Source organism: Parasteatoda tepidariorum, chromosome 3 (genome assembly GCF_982258835.1).
Source record: "Parasteatoda tepidariorum strain Cologne lab strain chromosome 3, Ptep-v5.0, whole genome shotgun sequence".
NCBI lineage: Eukaryota > Metazoa > Arthropoda > Arachnida > Araneae > Theridiidae > Parasteatoda > Parasteatoda tepidariorum.
Window position 1 is genome coordinate 95,078,277 of NC_141757.1, and position 22,461 is coordinate 95,100,737.

General features: G+C 26.3%; 1 protein-coding gene across 1 annotated transcript in view; it reads right to left on the reverse strand.

Moving 5' to 3' along the window:
* Positions 1–370: 370 nt before the first annotated feature.
* Positions 371–22,461, reverse strand: part of LOC107451400 (uncharacterized) — an 84,388-nt gene continuing 62,297 nt past the window's right edge. Inside the window, exons 8-21 of the mRNA XM_016067475.4 lie at positions 21,305–21,535; positions 20,347–20,556; positions 18,581–18,829; positions 17,672–17,875; positions 15,209–15,451; positions 14,674–14,883; positions 14,166–14,429; positions 12,033–12,239; positions 10,660–10,968; positions 8,737–8,955; positions 6,476–6,693; positions 3,370–3,601; positions 990–1,139; positions 371–415 (exon numbers count right to left, since the gene is read on the reverse strand). Of these exons, the coding sequence (XP_015922961.1) occupies positions 408–415; positions 990–1,139; positions 3,370–3,601; positions 6,476–6,693; positions 8,737–8,955; positions 10,660–10,968; positions 12,033–12,239; positions 14,166–14,429; positions 14,674–14,883; positions 15,209–15,451; positions 17,672–17,875; positions 18,581–18,829; positions 20,347–20,556; positions 21,305–21,535 (2,954 nt within the window). The 3' untranslated portion in view covers positions 371–407. The remainder of the gene's footprint in view (positions 416–989; positions 1,140–3,369; positions 3,602–6,475; positions 6,694–8,736; positions 8,956–10,659; positions 10,969–12,032; positions 12,240–14,165; positions 14,430–14,673; positions 14,884–15,208; positions 15,452–17,671; positions 17,876–18,580; positions 18,830–20,346; positions 20,557–21,304; positions 21,536–22,461) is intronic.

Here is a 22,461-nt window from a genome sequence, read left to right on the forward strand (position 1 = left end):
AAGTAAATTAATCCTTTTATCATGTCTAAAGATTTAGTAAACAATTTTTAAAGTTTTAGCAGAAATACAGGTATATAACATTTAAATCATAAATGTGAAAAATTTCTATTATCTCCAGATAAAAAAGCACAGCTAATATTATAAAACTATATAAAAATTAATTTCAAAATAGAAATTTCATAATAATTTGTAAAATTTTCTTTTAGTAAAACAATCAAAATACAATAACGAAGTATTTTTAATTTTTCCAGAAAGAACGCAATTAAATGAACATTGTAAATCAAATTGATATTCATAAAAATGTCAGACCATAACAGAATCCTTGAACTGTGCATCTATCAAGATTTTGATGTCACATAAGAACAATAAATTTTTCTTCTTTTTTTGTACAGAAACAAAAACATATGTTAGAAGCCTAAAAGAAACAAAATGCACATCAATAAAGGTGAACAGTTAAAATGAATCAGAAAGGTAATTTATAAAATAATTCAAGATAAATCGTAAAAATGAGAATTATTAACTAAATATTGAATAATAATAGCTAAAAGGAATTTTCATATTTAATTATTTTCATTTTAAAAAATGATTAATCTGACACAATCTTTCTCCCTAATCAAAACTACAAACTGCTTTAGGAAATATTATAGTATCCCAAAAAGAATAAATCATACTTAAAACACACAATAAATCAGATTCTGATAATGAATGAAATAAATAAAAAATTGTAAACCATTATAATTAACTTCAAATAAATTCAATATCAATAGAAATAAATAGTTGATGTGAACTCATTAAGCTATAAATAAAATATTTAATTAATTGTTGATTAATTGTTGATCAATAACTAAAGCAATTTAAGTTGTTTTTATTATATTTTATTTAGTTGTTTTATTTCAGTTGTATTTATTACTTTATTTTATCATTTGCCATTTTTTTTTTAAATTTAAGAATATTCAAGTTTAATTGTTTTCACTAAAATTTATACTTACTAAGGCATGTGTTAGGCACATTTTCAGAGAAAATGGCTGTATCATTTGGACAACTAAGACAAAGAGTCTGTTGGGTCTGCAACTGATAGAAGTTTGGAGGACATTCTATGCACACATCATTTTCCTCCTTAGTACCACTAGGACAAGCAACTAAAACCAAGATATTTTAATTTAACAGGCAAAAATTAAATGAACAATGAATGTTATTTCAGCATGCAATTTTTTAAAATTAAATATGTATAAAAAAAATGGGCAGTGACAAAAAACAATTCTTTATATAACACAAGAACATAATGGTCTAAAAGAATTTCTCATTGTTGTTGATGTTTTTTCACAGGCCATAAATTACCATGATATAGTTTTTTAATTTGAAAAATATCAAAAACAATTTCATTGTCATCAGCGAAAAGTTAATAAAAGTTGTAAAGGGTTTTTTCACTAATAAAATATTTTTTTCTTCTTTAATCATTATCTGGCATTTATTTGTAATACTTATCTATCACTTTGTGGAGGATGGTTTGGTGATTTACGTGGTGAAATTTTGTTGATTTACACAAGAAGGTGATTTATAAGATGATGAATAAAGATAGTTCAGTTAACCAAATTTAACAATATTTATTGAAACAATAACAAAAAATATATATTGAAGAGATGTAGAGAATTACATCCGCAATCCTCGAGTCTGAGAGCACTCTGAATCTTAAAAACTCGCGATCTTGAAATTTTTTTAGCTCCCTTTTAACAATGAGATATTGAGAGTATAATGTATATTGAAGGGACAGAGAGAATAGCATACGCTATCCTTGTGTATGAGAGTGTGTCTAACTCTCATTGGTTTATGAAAAGGGTGGGAGGGGAAAAAGAGATACTCGATTTGCCGATTAATCCATAGATGTTTTCTAATCGAAAATATTAGAGCGGATACAATACCAACACTACAACTTTTTCTTAGCAATATTCTCAGTTATTACCTTCTTTATTTTGATTAGTCTTCCAAGTAGAAGACCTAAATCTAAAGGTAGTGATCCTTTATTATGATCTATATTATCACCTTATAAAGTAATATAATATCACTATATTACTAAAATCTAATTTGTTAATTGTTTTGCAATTATAATTATAAAACCATAATTCAACTATATTTACTCTTATAGTAAGTATCATGTAAAACTATGTCCAGTCAAAACATGCCATTAAAAAAAATGAATGCAAAATGCAACATCAGGAATAAACTTCTGATACAGTATTACCAAATTATATCTTTTGCAAAAAAATATTTAACGAGAATATTTAACCTCAAAAGACAAATTATAGGTGAAGTTGCAATGATAGCTAAGTAAAAGTATTATGTTTAAATTCCATCCTACTAGAACCAAAAACTAAATATGTGATAAAAATATTCTGTACTTTTCAATTGAATACTTTTTTTTAATTTGATACATCATGCTTATCATCAAGAAACAAAAAAATGATTGTGTAATAATCATGAGAGTTGATTAGCAAAGTGAGCAGGTAACTAAACCCTCAAATATTGTTATTTTCTGATCATTAATACTTTTATCATTCTATCAAAATATTTTTTATCAAATCATTCAAACAGAATTTATAATTAATCCTTAAAAATAACTCTCACTGAAATATAAATAAAGTCAACAAAAAAAATTTTGAACATAAACTTTATTTGCAAAATATATAAACTATTAATATAAGCTATCAGTGAGGATCAAAATTTAGTGGTAAAATTTGTGCAGAAAATATTCTTTAATTTTATTTATAATAAATACAGCACAAAAAAAACTAATCTTTTGTTTTTCTAATATATTTTACAGCAATCTGAATTTTTAATTGATTAACTACATTGAAACGAAACATATAAAAAGATAACATATAATGAAATACATACAAAACAATAAAGTTAATTAAATCAACTTTTTTATTTTTCTGAATTTGCACTTTTTAACTAGAAAAAAATACAGATTCATGCTATGAAATTTTCTTACCACAAAATAATATAAAAGAATATATATAAAATAATTTTTCAATATAACCACCATTTACAACAACAAAGTAATATAGACTAAGAACAAATTAAGAGCAGTCTAGCAAGTATTTCAGTTGGAATAGTTTAGAATGCAACAGAAAACATTGATTATAGTTTTCTCATCTCAGCGGCTCTACCTGTATAGTAACTTAATAACTAATATTGCAATTTCATCAGAATAAACTTGTTTCCTAAGTAAGATACATTAAACCTTGCCACTAGAAAAATAACAAAAGACATTAAGAAATAAATTGCCCTAGTAACTAAACAAACGTTTCAAGTTGAAAATGTAATAAAAAAGCCTAATAAAAGATTTATAATAGTAAATAAAACACTTACGACATTTGTTGTTTAAATGATCTACACCATAACCATCTTCTTCGCATGCAAGGTCAATATTATCTTTACGATATGAATTCTGATTGAGTTGGATACCATTGTCTAATAATTTTTCTTTAAACCAGTCTTCATGCTTTATAGTTTTTCGAGCAGTATCAAGAACAGTTTCAAAGTTATTCTCAAAATCAGGTACCTCAATGGAATCATCATATTTAGAAGGATCATATGCAGTCTAAAACATATAAATCAGTTTCTTAAAACTCAGCTCTCAAACTACAATCATAACTTTACTGCCATAACTACATAAACTACAATCATAACTCCCTTACAAAAGACACTTGTGAGAAATTTTTTCAGTATTTTTGTTCTATTATATCTCCATTTAAATTATAACACAGAGAGTGTAAAGAACAACTCCAATATTTTGCTAAAGTTTGACTTTATTTTTCCAAGAGATTCCACCAAAGATTTTTAAATTTTTAATTTTCCTCATTTAAGACATCTTTAATTATTCCTTAGTTACAATTGTTTGTATATTTTTATTTGTGAGATTGAAAACTGATAAATAAATTTCAAAGAAAAAGAAGAGAATTGATATTATGCAATTCTGGGCAGAAATAAAAATGCTTCATGCTGCTAAAAAATTATAATTAAAAATACTTCAAATGTCTGCATTCAAGCAATTTTATATTTTTTTCAAAATTTCAATATTTAAAATGATGTTTTGCTTACAATAAAATAAAATATGCATTTTTATTTCTTCACTAATCAAATCTTGTTTTCTTATTAGATACTGAATATCATATTACTTACACATTTTTAGAATTGAAACTCAAGGACTAGTTATAAAAATAATTTCCATGACATTTGGCTTACTACTCAGTTTGGGAATAAATAAAATTAAATGTAATATTTACAGGACTCATAGACAACTTTCTCAATTGATTTAAATCGAAACAGTATTAAAGAAAGAAAAGTTGATTTAATAAAGTAAACACACATGAATGTAGTACAGAATGTGGACAGCATTGCCAATAAAAAATAAGAAATGCTGTTAAAAGCAATTAGTCGCTGCTGAATCGCAATACAGATGTTATTCCATCAAAATGAGGAAACAAAAAGGATCAAAGCTTGATAAAATGCAGAAGCTTAGGTAACGATGTTCTGTATCAGGGTCAATGGGAAGAGTATTAAAAATTTTACACATTATTTTCAATATTTCTTTTATATTAAGAACACACATTTTTTCTATCTAGTTAACAGCAGCATGACTATGGTCCACAATTATTTAAAAACAACAAAATTCTGGTAATTTGTCATACTCCTAAAATTAGAGCTTTACTATTGTGTAATTACGTCACAATTTTGTATAATATGTCTACAAACAGTTAACTATGCAAAAAAATTAACCTAAATAATATTGAAACAAGTAATTAGTTTGTACAAATTATTAGATATACAGAGTGGACAAAATTATTTAGGAAGTAAAACATAAGACATTATCAATATTTCAGATTTGAGAATAACCTCTTGAAGATCAAAATTTTACAAAACAAGCAAGCAATTCTGAAGGAGAATCTGAGAGAATAGAATAGAACAAACTTATTTACGTGGTAAAAGATAAAGCATAATTAATAATTAGTGTTTCAGAATGACCTCCTCTACATATAAATTTTACAAACTAAGCAAGTAATTCTGAATGAGAATCAAAAAGAGTAAGGATTTTGATGGCTTGGTGTTATTCTGCTTCCTACAAAATCTATGGCATTAATTAAGTTACCTTTTAAGCCAAACATTTCACAAACTATATGTTTCTCATAATCATCTTATATAATAATACAGTGAAACCTCTCGAAAGTGACCTCTTTCCATTCCACAGTAAAATGTTCACTAATGGATGTTGATCATTCTTCGAGGTTACCTCCATTGACTTTAAAATTGTTATCGAACGTACATGATTTTTTGCAAACGATTTAAATTTTAGTCAGTGTCATTTTTTTGGTGCAGAAATGTCACTTCTGTTGGCATCATGAAAAGACGGATCGATGATTAAAATTTAGCGTTCATAAAAATGATCCCAACTGATATAATTGTGTAAAAACAAATTTACCAATTATGAATGACAAAGCTAATTTATTATAGCTATTGGATAAAGCTATTATTCGTTTGCATTTAATTCTATATCATAAAAATTGGTTGGCCTTAAAAGATGAGAAGAGGTTTGTTTGTTTGAGATGCTTGTTTTTTCTAAAATTACGTTTGTTTTCTAATTTAACTTACAACTCTAAAAGTAAATCACAGATAGCATCATCTTTAGTGCACTCTGGTTGCAACATGACGTTATATCATTAAAAACAGCTCATTAAATAAGAGTCTCAAGCAAATATTTTGAATACATTTTAATCCATACATTTTTATTTGTTCCGTTAAATTTTTTGTTTTGATATTTTTTCATCTTTGGTGCAGATGTTTGTCGGACCCAGGGAGAGATTTTAATGGTCCCTTCTAAAGGTTTTCCTCAATACAAAATCTAGGGAAAAAATTCTGTGGCTCCCGAAAGTGGTCGTAAATAGAGGTGGTTGCTCCTAGAGGTTTCACCGTATCTATTTCTATCAAAATTATGCCAAAAAAAAAAAAGAAAACTATGGAAATAATTTGAAATTTAAGTATGAAGAAGGTAGTATTAAAAAAGTAAAAGACTTGTGGAAAATAGTTTTAAGCTTTTCAGATTTATAAATCAATAAGTTGATGAAAAAAAAGAATGGTGAATAAAATGAAATAAAATAAATGAAACACTGTAAACATGAGACCTTGTAAGATTTCAGAAAAACAATCAGGCAAACTTCAGGATAATGTTATAGATATGATAAAAAATTCCTAATTTTTTTTTCGGCCAGTGTACCATCACACTACTCCTTATTATACTTATCTTGGTAATTAGAAATCAAATTGAAAATGCATTTTAAACTGAGTTTCTAAAATCGTAAAAAAAAAAATTCTTTCTTTTCATCAAGTAAGGCTAATACAGTTTACAATTGTTATACCAATAAGAAATTTTTATAGTTATTTTTCTGGAAATAGAGTATTTTAATTATGTTATAAGTACCTGAAGTGTCCAATTAACTGCAAGTATAATTTTATTCCCATCAGACTCACAGCTTATTTTGAGATTATAGCAATCAATTTCATCACAGACATCATCATTCAAAGGTAATAAGACATCTTTCATTAGTTTCAGGTAATCAGCTTCATCTGATGTGGTACAATGTTCCACAAACGCATCAAAATACAGAGATACCTTCACAGTAGTGTTAGGCAAAAGAGCTGCAAAATTACATTGAAAGTAAGAAATTTTTTTAGAATAATCTTACCATTTATTCAATTATGTAACAAAATGTAAACAAAGAAAGGAAATATTCGTTCTTTCTTTGTCCTTATCTTTAAATACATACAATAATTAAATGCTTAATTCAAATGCCAAATAGCTTATTAAGATTAATACGATTATACTACTTAAAAGTTGGTAAAAGTACTTCATTCAATTAATTATTACATTTTTAGATAATACACACAATTACTTAATCTAATTAAACTTAATTAAAGTTAATTACTTAACAATTAAGATTTTAATATGATTTTGATTAGATCTAAGAGATGCAATTTGATATTTGATCAAATCAAATAGTTTAATTTTCATATGATTGTCTGAAGAAGGTTAATCACCTTTCAAACATCTGCATAACTCCTCTCTACTTCTTACAGCAATCAAATTGTTTTGATGTTCTTAAGTCCTGTCTTCCTAACAAGTGATTTGTAAAAGTTTGATAGCAGTTTTGTCTTTCCTCCCTTAAATATTAATTTGTCACCCTTAACAGTCTACTTTTAAGAGAGTCATTTTTAAAAAATATATTAACAGTGGAACTAAAGTATACACCACTAGTTTATTAAAAAACATACATATTTTAGAAAAATACTTTATTCTAAAATTAATGATTTAAAAATATTATAAACTGTATGCATGGCCACAATTTTTGTTTAATTATTAAATATTTTGACTAAGATAAATCCAACTAGTCAAATTGGTACATCATAAAAGTTTTTTAAAAAAATTACAGAAAGAACTTATAAATCTAATACAACCCTTAGATATGTACTTTTTTGCAACTGAAATTTATATGTTTAAACTATGAAGAAATCAATCTCTCATTCAAAAAGAGAAGGAAAAAAATTTTTTTAATTATTTTGTTTCAGTTTAAACGATTTTCATCAAAAATATTCAGATTATAATGAGGTATGCCTTTAAAAAAAATTTAATATGATGCAGATCATCCAAATAATTTTTAAAATGCTAATCAAGATATTATTTCCATTTCAAACAGATAAATGTTATAAATGCTCTAGCAAGGAATATAAATGTCACGAATTGCTCTGTATATATCCTGCAATGCATAATTTTCATCAATATTATTAAAAATATTAACTGTTTTTTAAGAAAAAACAAAATATAACGAAAAAAATTAATAAGAAGAACATAAATTTAAAATCATGTTTAAGAAATTAAGAAAACAAACCTAACAAAAAATACCACAAAAATAGATGAATGATTTTGAAATAATAAGTAAAAAATTCCAACGAAAAATTATAATGACCACTGGCTTAGAAACTCAGACCCCTTCAGCAAAAGATTATGTGCTTATTTTTTCACAAGGGTAATAGGATGATTACAATACTCTTCTTTCTGTTAAGTGCAGCATAAAACATTTTTAGAAGACAAATAACTTTAACATTCAAAGGGTTTAAAATATATATTTCAAACATAATTGAAATCAGCACCAATATGCTTTCTCATTACTCTGTTAGGAAAATCAGAAGGACTGCAATCTTCTTCTTTTTGTTATGTGCAGCATAAAAAGATTTTATGTGACAAACTTAAAAATCATTCAAGTGGCTCAAAATAAATAACATATTCGAAAACAGCGCCAATACCCTTTTCCATTATTATACTAGGAAATCAAGATGATTACAATCTATTTCTTTCTGGTATATGCAGTATTAAAAAATTTATGAGACTAATAACTTAAAAATTATTCAAGTGTCTCAAAATAAATATTCGAAATAAATTTCATTACTTCATGTCATTGCTCTGCTTGGGAATCCGGATAACTACGATCTTTTCTTTTTGTTTTATGGCAGCATAAAAGTTATTTTAAAGAAGCAAAAAACTTAAAAATGATTCAAGCTCCTCAAAATTAATAAAATATTTGAAAACAGAACCTCATCAGAGAAAAAAAATATTTGTTAGTTATCAAAATTTCATGTTACACCCAATGCACTTTCCTTATTGATTTATAATGTTATTTATTTTACCTAAACAATCGGGTAGTTGACTAGTATTATATAACCGTTGGTAATTCCACAATCCATCATTTCCATCACATTCAAGTCCGTTCGTTTTGATGACATTTTTAAAACTCGACTGAAAATCATATCCATCTATGCATTTGAAAGAGCAACTACGAAGGGGAGTTTCTTCAATGCATTCAAGAATTCCATTTGATGGAGAAGAGAGAGGCCTGCACTCTATAACTAACAGATAAAACAAGAATAGTAAGTTCATCCTGTTTTAAAATAATAAAAATCAATTTTATTTTACAAAAAAAAATATTTCAATTAAAAATAAAAATATAACTAAAAGAGCTTCAAAATTATATAACAGAAAATTCAATTAAAGGCAATATTACATGCAGAATTACATGAATTACATAATTTTTTAAATTTGCTTAGTGTGAAATTAACTATTTATCATGAGCCAGTCCAAGTTCAAATAAGCTATATCAGATAATAAGCCTATCTCATTTCTAGTCTGTACCTTCTTTAGTCATTCTTGATGTTGTCATTCCTAATAAAATGTTTTGAGATCTGAAAGTTGTTCTAATTGGCACTGACTTTTTTTTTTTTTAACTGCCAAAAAAAGAGAAATTCTGAAGCAATTTAATGGAAAACTTTCGTCTGCTCTAACCACATAATTGACAAGTAAATTGATCAAAAATTAAAGTTCTGCTGTTATCGGATTCTCGGTGAGAGGTTTTAAAGTTTTTAGCTCCAAGCAACAGAAATGCATCTAAGAGTCAGTCATAAAATCTTTGATGAAGGAGAACAACCCATCACTTGGTCAACACTTGGCTCATGAGTTTCAATGCCTAATGAGCTGAAGAAAAAATTATCTGGGTAAGGGGAAAAATTTTATTGACTTAAAGTCACTAACATAAAATAAAAATGAATATAACAATAAATGAATTAAACATGTAATTTTTAAACCCAACTTTTATCTTGCAATCTGGAACAGTGTTGATGAATGTAAAAGATGGGGTTTTGTGGATATAACACTCTCATAGCACATTAAATATTTCAAAATAGTAAAAAATGAGAAACTTTAAGGTAAGCAAGATATTATGTATTTTTTGTTCTTAATAAATATTTTTAGAATCCTTGGCAAAAAAGAAGTAAAGTTGCTTGATTGGTGTTTCCAGTAAGTGTCATTTAAGTCATCTCTGTTTCCACCACAATCAAACAGAGTGCCTGACAAGTTCAAATCTCGCTCAGGGCATGGATGTTGTTGTTCTCTGTGTGAATGTGGCCCACCTTAAGAACGGTCTGTGGCAGTGCAGAGTTGGTAATGTTGCTCGCCTCCTTGATTTAGGTTCATGGGTGCCGAGTGGATAATGTTAAATGATTAACACTTCCAGGCTCTTCCCAGATGAAGAACAAAAAGTTCAGTGCCTGCTGTTAGATAAAAAAAAGCCGATAATCAAACAAACTCTGATGTTATAAGTCTCACCTTCCTTACTAGTGATTTGTTACATTTTAAAGATGTTCTTGTTTTTTCTCACTCAAACATTACTTGGACATTCCTAGTGTATGTATCTTTTCAGCTTTATTTTTGACAAGGATTCTAAAACAATGGATAAAGGGAATGGTCTTCTAATACAATTATTAAAATTATATTATTTTAAAATTACAAGCTTTAAATCTTAAAAAATATTGTTTTGGATTTTTCAACATGTTAAGTAGTAAATTATTACTAAAGTTCAAGTCAAAGTTGGTGACATATGGCTAAGAATTTTTTTTTAAATTTTATAAAATTTTTAATTATTTTTAAATTTTATAAAATATTTTAAATTAACACAGCAAGAACATGTAATGATTAGAACAAAAAAAAACTTTTTAATGAAAAATATAATTATAGAAGAAATTTAAACAAGTTGCAGCTCGAAATAAAAAAAATCTTACATTTTTCACTTTTTGATGCATTATTTGTAGTTTCTGACGAATCATTGGCATTACTCAATTGGTCAAGAATTAAAGGTTTTTCTAAAGTAATAAAAAATGCACACATAGCTGTTGTACCAAGGATGATATCTTCAGCCGAACATGTAATTTCATATTTTTTATATTCATTCAATTTTTCTGGAAAACATTCAACATTGGCAGAAATATTATTGTAGCCTTCAAATTCAGGTAGAGTTACTTTAACTAGAGGAGAGTCATCAATTTCAATTGTCTTGGAATCACAACCAGATATCAATTTCAGAGAATTACCTGCATAAAAAGAAATTATCTGTATACGAAATTTGAAAACCCCAATGTTAACAGGTATTATATTAAAAATAATTGCCTGAATTATATTAAAAATTATTTCTAATATATGGCATTTTATTATAATTAATTTAATAAGGCAATATAAAAAATAATTGCCTCCCAAAAATAAACTCAGTGCTGGTTTTATCATCTTTAGTTAAGCACTTATTTGAAACTAACTTATTAATTAAATCTAACAAATGTATTTAATTTAATTTAAAGCAAAAGTATAATTGGTCTACATATGTAGAGCTATTGTTGATGAATTAATCAAGTATGATCATAACTAAAATTAAATATGTTATTTTTATTAAGAATAAATTAAATTTATAACTGTTTTGGAAAATATAGAAATATATTTTTTTTTACAGAATACAGGCCTCCTTAGTTTTCTGCCACTAAAAACAAAACAAAAAGTTCAAAAATACACTAAACAATGAAACAAAAATGTGTTCATTTCCACAAAATTAAATTTTTTTTTTTTTTTTTTTTGTAAGATTATTTTGCTTGCCTTACTCGTCAAACCTCGTGAATGCTCCTCTTGAAATTTGATTTCAACATTGGAAATTTGAGTCTTAACAGAAATGTTTTGCACCATTTATATAAATAAAAAAGTTAAAATAAATTACACATTTTGAACAATTTACAAATTATCCCTAGTAAATATATTGCAACCCATAAAATTTTTAATACATTCAAATTCACTAAAAAAATATTTTAAAATGTAAAAAAGATCACCTTTTTGAAAACATTTCATTTTAATTTTGGAATGTTTATGCAAAAATTTAAAATTTTCATTTTCTATTTTAACTTAAAGATTAAAAGACATAAGCCTTTCTGCAATCCAAAAAGAATCAGTGTAGCAATACAAAACAGAAAGCAGAAAAGAATTGCACTCAACATTTTCACTATACCGCAAAGCACACATTTTCAAAGAATTTAGTAAAATTTCCAGATGTTAAATAATGTTTTGTGCCTGCCAAAATAATAGTCAAGTAATAGATCAAGAAAGAAATATAATTCACCTTGAACACAATCTGGAAAAAATGAAATATTCCAACTTCCTTCAGAATCACAAATTGCAAATGATGTATTTTGTTCCACTTTCGGTATTATGAAACCTTCATCACATATTACTTCACATAAAGTATCAGGAACAATAAGTTTTGAATTGGTGTTATTGCAATGTATTTTTCCATTTTGAGTAGAACTCAATGGCAAACAAGCACTTTCTAAAAGTAAAAAATCAATTTTACAATAAAGAAGGTATATAAAAATTAAATATATATTTTGAAGAACAGTGCATTATTTATTTTAGATTTTTACAAGCTAATCCAATATACCAAAAAGTCACAAGATAATAAAAGACCTCAAAAAACATTCTTACACATGAAAAAAAAAATTTTTTTTAACTTGTTAAAACATAACTAAAGTTATTTTTAAGCTATTAAGTTATCTACTATAAATGTTCTGCAATCCCTGCTTTGACATAAATTGTTAGAATCTCAATCAAAATTAAGTTAATAACACCACATTACACAGGCCTCATAATGGGATAACAAAAGAAATCAGAACAATATTTTTGAAGAAAAAAATAGAACATTTTTTAGAACAGTAAACGTAAAGCAGATTAACTTTAAAAAGGGCAAATGACAAATTTTTAAAAATATTATAATTTTCTCTACTCAGATAAAAATGAATTTTATGGCTATATAGAATAATAAAATATATTGTTTTTTAATATCAGAACTATTTTGTTCTCAAAAGAAAAATTTTATAGTTTCCAGTATAATTTTATTAAAAAAGCACTAAAGAATTCAAAATAGTTTGCGATCAATACATAAGAAAATTTTTATAGCACTTTTGCATAAAAAAAACATTATCAAATATATATATGTGGAGTTTGGAGCTGTTGCTACAGTTATAGTGTATTAGCTTTGAACATTACGTCATTCACCATCTTGTAATATTAAAAGAAGTTGCATCATCCTCTTGACATTGAGAGGCGCCATCCAGTCCCGAAGAGAAACTCCCAAATTTATAATTAACTCTTACTTTATACCATAGAACAATCTAATTCTTAGTCACATGCATTCTGGAGACCACTGCGAGAAGGCAGCTCTCACGAGTCATGTCAATAATATTAACTGCTATATCCTTCTATCCTTTTTATTTCTATTAAATTGTTATGTTGTTAAATTATCGTCGTTATTTACTCCTATGCTGCACTAACTCCCACACACACATATATATATATATATATATATATATATATATATATATATATATATATATATATATATATATATATATATATATATATATATATATATTCCAATAATTTGTAATAAATTTCAAGACTTCCTTAATCAAACAATTTTAAACCATCTGTTTCTTTTAATGACCCAATAGTCTTGAAACAACTGACAAGTATAAGAATCAAAAGTCATGAGCTACAAAATTCTACTCTAGAAAAATTTGTTACTACATGATAAATAAATGAATAACCCTTGAGTATATCACCATAAAAATTTAAGTAATATTGATAAGAAATAAGCATATGATCCCTGAATTTATTTATCACTATAAAAATTTCATAACGTAATATCATTAATTGAGTTTCTTTTTTGTAAAATAACTGAATTTTCAAAATGTTTTCTGCAGGTAAGACTTTATGCCTGAACCTTGTATATAATAAGAGGACTGTCCTTAAGTTTGATCTATCAAATTTTGTAAATTTTAACAACATTATTAAAATAAAATTGCTCTTTCTAGCTTAAATATCAAGTTGCAATTCCTTTTGGTTTTAATTTTGACATTGTTACTAAAATATCAAGGGCTGTGAACACAGAACACAAAATGTAAATGCACAATGCACAAATATGTAGAAAGCAGAACTGAAAGATATAAGATTGCTATGTACAAGATACATAAATAATTGCAATATTATATTACATTACATAGTAATAAAACTATGCAGAAATTATAAAAATTATAATATATTAGGCATTTATTGGTTTAACGTAATGCAACTTATAAGTTTTACATATTCATTACAAAATTTACAAACATTATTTTAAATTCATCAAAATATTTTAAAATCAATAAATAAAAAGTATATTGCTTCACATCAAATTACTAAAGGAATAAAACTTTACCAGCTTGCTGAAATTCGGCAACATCCACTGTTTGCCGCACATCTAATAAGTAGCTACAAATTCCTAAGGTTCTTAATTCTGGATCGAAGGCACTACAATTGACTGTGTGAGATGAATAATTCTCTATGCTTGAAGGTTCACATTTTACTTCAAGATTAGCTCCAGTAGAAGACTTGAAATCAGGAATGGGTATTGTGAAATTTATCAAGTTATCAACTGTAACAGATTTGTCAAGGCAAGACTCTGAGACTGGGACAGATTGTACTAGAAAGTTAAAAAATATTACTAGGTTAAAAAATATTACTAGGTTTAAATATTACTAGGTTTAAGTTTAATATTACTAGGTTTTAGGCTTAATGTCTAGGTTATTACAGAACAAAATAAAATAATATCCTTTATAAAGATTCAATATTTCTGAGCAAGAAAAACTTTTAAAAGTTTTAAGAATTTCAAAATTTGCTTATTCCTTAGACCAAAAAGAAAATCAACACTATGAAAAAACACTTACACACACAGGTCGGAATAACTGTACTATTCCACAAACCTCGACTTCCACAGTATTTAAAAGAATAAGGTATGGAGCTGGTAGAAATCACATAACCATCAAAACAAGTATAATAGCATATAGTACCAGGAAAATAACTACTGTCTTGATGTTTAATAAAGGTGCAATTACATTGCCCATTTGATATTTCTGGCAAAACTGGACATCTTTTTTCTGGAAAAAAAATTCTTAGTTATTGAAAAGCAGAAATCAAGAAAAAAAGGCATTATGTTGATCATAAAGCAAATAATTGCATGTCTACAAACAATTAACTATTACTAAAAAGTACATCTGTATTAATCTTAAATAAAAAAAATTTAAATTATGAGAAATAAATAAAGAAATATTCAAAGAAAAAATATGCTATTCTGATATGTTATTAATATAGTTGTTTTTTTTATTTAGGTTTTATAAAATTTTAAGTTATAAATTTCAGGAATGAAAAGAATTTGAGTGCATCAAAATCATTTGTGTACTTAAGAAACAATTTCTTTCTCACCTAAAATAGTTATATCGTAAGAACAAGTTGATGTTAATTGTAGTTGGGTATCCACAGCTTCGCACACATTTGTATAGTTACCAACAATTGAAAGTTCACTTAAACTGCATTTAACTCTCACTTTGCTTCCCTTAATTGAAGACTTGAATTTAGGACGCTTAATCCGGATAGATGATTTATTATTGTCCAAATACAAAACTTGAGAAATGCAATTGTTTTTCCTTGGCTTAGGTGGAATGGCATCTGAAATATTGTTTATTCAAGATATCAAAAATTTACTTAGAACACAAAATATTAATATTTATATAGACAGTAAAGAAAAATTATGAATTACACAATGGTTTATATAACACAAAGACACACAAACTTGAAGACACAGTACAAAAAAGTAGACTACACTATGAACAATAAATTTATATTCTGAAAAAACTTATGGCTTTATATATAAATCATGATTTAAATATAAAATATTTCAGTTATTTAGTAAGTAAATTAGATTGAAGCATTATCAATACTAATATATTAATATGTGTAAAGATTTTGTTCATTGTCAAATAAAAAGTGCTTGGAAAAAATGGAACGAAATTACATTTAAAAATATTTTTTAATTGTATCAAGCAAATGCCAGAGTTTAATTTTGTTAGAAACAAATAGATAAATAACAAAAATCTCAGAAATGAGAATTATCTAAGCTACTTTAATACAGAATAATTTCTAACAGAAAAAAATAATAATTAAGTGAGATATGTTGCTGATACATGCCACAGTAACAGAAGAATATTCATTCAACAGAAAGATAAATTGATAAACAAATATGAGAAAAGTTCATAAAAAAAATTAAAAACCCTGAAAAAACATAGGTCATGCATAAAAAATAACTATTAAAAATGTATGAAATAAAATGAATAACACAGAAAAAATGCTAATAAAACTATGTGTGTTGTTGTTATAAATCCAAGCAACATAACTTTTCTTTTATTTTGCCTATGTGTTATTCTGTTTCAAAATCTAACTGTGACAGAAAAATCCTCATAATCTGTATATAACCTAACACTACATAATAAATTATATTCAATAAATAAAAGATATGTCTTCAATATTTTTTAATACTAACATTTAAAATAATGACAGTAATAAATTTATCCAAAAATTACCTTTGTTCTGATAACTAAATATTAAAATATTACAGAAATCTAAAATTTACAAATAAATTAATATTAGAAACAGATAGTAATTTAGACATTTTCTTACAGTACAGACAACTGTCTCTCATGCTTATTTATCTGTGCTTTTTATATTATTTTTACAATATTCAAGTATTTCCATTAACTTTATTTAAAATTTATGAACATAGTTAACAAACTATATAGTGATAATAATCAATAGACTTTTAATACACAATAATAAAATGACGTGTGTCAAGGGGAGAAATGCTATTTGAAGGCTTAAAGTCAAAATAAAAAATTTTGACAGTTAAAAAAATTACTAAACTTTTTTTTGCCCATTCCTATTAGTCCATGATCAATAATAAATTATTTGATTTCAATGATTACTTAATTTGTGAACTATTTTTACCATTAGTTAAGTTACTGATTATTTAATGTGAAAACTTAAAAATGCACCATGCAAAAATAAAACTCCAATGGAACTTGAATATCAAAAACTCTTATGTAACATGAAATAGTGTTTTTTAACATATAATATGCTATATGCTATTTTTATAACTGTTATAAGTTCCTGACAGTTCATAACTTAGGTATTGTTAATTTCAAACCAAATGTTTCAAAAATTACAGTTTTGTGAAAATAAACTGTCTTTCAAAATTGAAAATCTACAACAAGTACTACACTTTCAAGCTTAAAAAAATATGCAAAAAGTAAGAATTATTCATAGATTTTAATAATTTTCATCTAGATGGTAACATCTCAACAAATTCTCAATTTTTTCGAGAAAAAAAAAGTTCTCTTCTATTTAAAATATCAAAAATATTTGATTATTTTAAAGTCTAAGCAATGTTTGAAGATAATATACAAAATTTAAAATCAAAGCTTTGTCTTGAGTTTAAAGGACTCACGTTGGAGCTTTATTTTCCTTTGAAAAGAAGTTTTGAAAAATACCCTTTAAATCAAGCTAATTGTGATTAATTGTGCAACAGGAGAATATAAAGTCAACAACTTGAACTGTTATCAGATTTAAACTTCTTTAAAATTTTGAGTGTAAAAGCTTCGCATTTTATACTTTTATCAGATGAAACTAACAATTCTTAATAAATTTTATTAATTTCATAATGGAACTTATAAATGTAACAATAATCTTCTTCAATGTGTTTTACTGTTTGCAAAACTTATATGTTCATCTGTCTACAATCACAGTCAAATAATATTAATAACGGTTACAGTTAATTATGTGACAAGAAGTAATGAAATTTAAAGAAAATGACAAAGATACCACTTTCTCACATACTTTTACACGATGGCACTGATAATGGCTTCCACTGCAATTTTGATGTGCATATTTTGGACTTGAATTTCTTTAGTCTAACAGGCATAACATAACCATCCTCACAAATATACTTGCAAACAGTTTTTTTAGGATACAGTTTACTATCCAAATTATTACATTCCACTGATGCATGTGAAATAACTGGTGGAGGAAAACAAGTATTTTCTGAAAATAAATACTAAATCTTAAAAAATTATATCTAAAAACCGATAATTTTAAATTTACAATACATGTGCAAATATAAATGGGGAAAAAATGGCAAGAATAGTAAGAAAAAGTATGATCTGTGCCCTTTAGCTAGCAAAAATATTATACAAAAATAATGTAAGATGAAATGTCTAATTTAAATTTTATAAAAAGCAAGTCAGAAATGCCTGCAGGTTTCCCACTCAATTTATTGTGTGACTCATCTGTATTTATGCAGGGGTAGAAATTAAGAAAGTTTTGTCACTGGTCCAGAGGACCAGCAACTAAAAGGTATTACAAGTTCTTTACTATTTTCATTGGTTCGTTTACATGTCTATTATGCATAATTTTTTTGATAAAATTTTTTAAAAAATTACAACATAAAGAATTTTTAATGTTCAATTACAATAAAATATGATATTTCAGATAAATATACAAAACAAAACAACATACTATCCTTCTATTTTGGTTGCTGATCAGATTTAAGTGATGCAAAAATTACAAGGAAAAAATTACTAAAAAGGTTCATATATGTTTTAATGATATATATTTTTTCACATACTAGTATATTAATAGCTCATAATTTAGATTGTTCATAAATTATGTGAAAAATCTAAATCATTAAGAAAGATATCAGTAATTATAATTAATTAGTAAATAAATTGGAGCATAAGAAAAGTTTACCTTTTACAGTGATGGAATAAGTACAATGGCCAGTAGAATTAAGCTCTTTGTCATGTGCAGTACAATGGTTAATGTAAGTACCTACTCCCACTTTTCCTTGGTATGTGCAATTGGCCGGTATTTTATGCCTAATAGTAGAATCATCGGAAGGAATAAAATTGGGAACCTTCAGCTTGATAATGCCTTTTCTGTTAGCAATCAAAATCTGGTCCTTGCAAGTGTTTTGATATGGGTAAGGAGGATCAATTCCTAAAGTAATAAGAATATCAAATTGAAAGGAAATATTAACAAATGACATTTATTATTATCCATAAGTTGATTCATAAGAAAATAATACAACTTATGATTTGTTTAACTAAATAAATAGCTTTTATTATTGCCCTACAGTGATATTTTAAGTGCTTAACATTAAAATATATATATTATTTTGATAGATCTGTAGAGAAACATTTTAATAATGGCCAGAAAAGGCATATAAATACTTAGCAATGCAAAATATTTATAGGGTACTTAGGAGTTTTTGAAAGATTCGTAATAATTTTCATTGGCTCAGGAGCAATTGGAAGCAGCAATTTACAGATTTTCTAAGCAGCTTGAAGAAATCTTATTGAGCCGCGATGGCTCAGGGGATAGAGCGTTCGCCTTCGAATGAGGCGAATGGAGTTCAAATCCCAGTCGATACGAATTTCGCATCTGGCTTGCACCGACCACAGTGCTGAGAGGAAATATTCTTAGTGGTAGATGGATCACAAGTTAGAGTCCCCTTGCTGCCAAGATAACCGTGGGAGGTTCTTGCGGTCTTCCTCTCCATCTAAGGCAAATGCGGGTTAGCTCCATCAAAAAGTCCTCCACAAAGGCAAATTTCTCCCAATACTCGATTCAGGAGTTCCCTTGTCTTTCGGATTGGGTTCAAACTTACAAGGCTATGGAGTTGAACATTAGTAGTCAAAAACCCATAAAATTGGGTCGGCTGTTCAACGACAGTTATAAAATAAAATAAAATAATTTTATATTATGAAAAAAATTTTATATATATTTTTAAATGCAACATAAAGTAATTACCACATGCATATTGCTTTTAAAGTCATATGAAAATGCACTATAAATCAAAACAACCAGGCAATTATTTAACCTCAAAATTTATCAATCTAATTCATTTTGGGCAAATTTATACTGAGCAATCACACTTAACGTTTAAAAAAAAACATTGAAAGTATTAAGTTGAAAACTTTTCCCTTTCCACTAAACCAATCATTAAATCACACACAGAAGTATAATTAAAATACCACATTTTCAGTTATTATCTCTGATGTTGGTAAGATAAAAATTCTTGAAAAACGTGTGCAGAAGCATAACAAATCATAGTCAAAAATATTTTCACTCTCAATTAATGATTTTTTTTTCTATTTGAGAAATCAAGTGATTTAAATAATGCTAACCCTGCTTAGAAGTAAATACATATTTATATCAAAATTATTCTATATGATAAAATACTTAACTATATTACATAAAATAATATTTTATTCCCGATACTACTTTTTTACATCCATAGAGAGGAAAAATAGTTTTTTAGAAAATATTAATTCATAAGCTTTAGTTTAATACTTTGAAAGACAAAGTTCAAAAGTTACATAGAAAAATAGTTTGAATATAATTATTTTCAGTAAAACTTCTTAATACTGTATTTTCTGTGTGAACAAAAATAATTACAAATAAGGAAAATTCTAAAACACATCTATAGTTAAAATACTTCACCCTAAACCTACGCTTACAGTCCGGGATGGACAAGCCTTTCCAATATGGAGCCTGGCAAACAATGTCTTGCAGATTTCGCTGAGACATAGGAATGGTATAACCTTCATCACAATGAAATGTACACTTTGTTCCATCATTATAAGATTTTAAAGCAATTTCTTTGCTTTTATCACAGTTAACTGATCCATGTTCTGGCAATTTAGGAGGAGAACAAAAGGTAGCTGCAACCAAAAAGCAATGGCATCGTTATATTTTTATTAATATTAAAGCAATATAATTAAATTAATATTAAAGCAATAATTAAATAGTATTAAAAGAAATAAAATTCACAATCTAACAAAGCATAAAATATAGTAAAAGATTACCAATGCATATAATGCTATAATTCCACTGACTATTTTTGCAATATTAATGTTTGTTAAAAACATAAACAACATTTAAGGATAAAAATCCTCAATAGAACATACCATTAAGTGTAATAAAATATATTACAAATATATGTAATGCTTCTAATGGGTGTATACAGACTATTTTTGAAGCATTAACCATTTGCTTACAGCTAGTACAACAGTGGATCAGAATAACAGGCTTAGCCATGATAAGCATCATATGAAAAAGGGTAAATATTTGTCAAAAATATAAACATTTATGGAAATAGGAAACCAAGAACATAACAAAACTTAAAGTACAATAATAAAAATAGTAAATTACTAATAATGAAGGTAATGTTTATGTTAGTTGGCAACTGATTCTCATTGATTAATTGAAAATGCATTTTAAAAATATAAACAACTTTTAAGAAATATGAAATCTGAAATATAACAGAGTATAAAATACTATAGGTTCAAAATAGTAGATTACCAGGGCATATAATGTTTTCATTGTTTACTCATTGACTATTTTTATGATATTGATATATCAAAAATACAAATAAAAATATAAAGTGCTATAATAAAAATAATGGATTACCTATGCATGTAATGTTTCTATTGGGTGTCCACTGACCATTTTTGCAAACAACTAAAATGCTACTAGAAGAGAGCTTATCAATTTTATATCCTGGATAGCAAAAATATTGACACACACTTCCATCTGGGTAGACAGCTTCATTATTAGCACTGCAAACAACTGTTCCTTTAAATGGGTTTTTAAGCTTTGTACAAGGCAGTTGAGTCTTAGAAGTAAGCTTTTGATGAGCCGCTAAAAATATAAAATAATTTTCAACCAAAACTTACAAAAAACATGAAATTTCAGAATGATGAAATGAATATCTATAAATATCTTTAAGCAAGCCTATAGTGATTTATCAAAAAACTTTTTTTTCAAAAGTTAATATTTCATTCATAGTAAAATAAATAAATAAATTAGACTTATAATCAATGCACCCTCTTAAAAAATGTAAAACAAATTTTAGACAGATAAATTTATATCCATCAAAAATTGGAAAAATCAGAATCATATACTTAAAAACATGTTGATAACACCTAGTGCAATGTTCTTATAAAAATAATTATCAAGCTAGTAATTGAAAAAAAAGCTACATTAATTATTTAATTAATATCAAATTATTTTTTATTTGCATTACAAATTTCCAATCTTTCATAACTGTTGCAATGAATTCATCACATTTAAAAAATATGGCTAATATAAATACTTCTGCACAAAGGTAGATAGGTACTTATGCTGCACTTGAACTGCACAATGGAATACTCATGTTAGTCTGAGAAACATCTCTGAGGATGATCAATCACAATTTGTGATGACCACTTCCTAATTTAGACATAAATTTAAAGGGGAAGGAAATTTTCTCCAAATCCCTGGTGGTATTGCTCAGCGACTGACCACAGCTACAAAGGGAAATTAACTTAGCAAAAGCTGTAAAATATATATTAATATTAAATTACAAAAAAAAAAATAAGAAATTTTAAATATTCCAGAAATTTAAAATAATTCTAGTATACTTGTATTTATCTAACAATAGTTAAAAGTATTCTGGATTTGAGACAAGCAACCTAAACTTATGCCTAACCTTTTGAGAAAAACACTTTGAATCACATCTGAAATATTATGCAATAACTACATATCATTTTTAAAAAAATTCTTGTGGTACATTTTATGAATGTGTA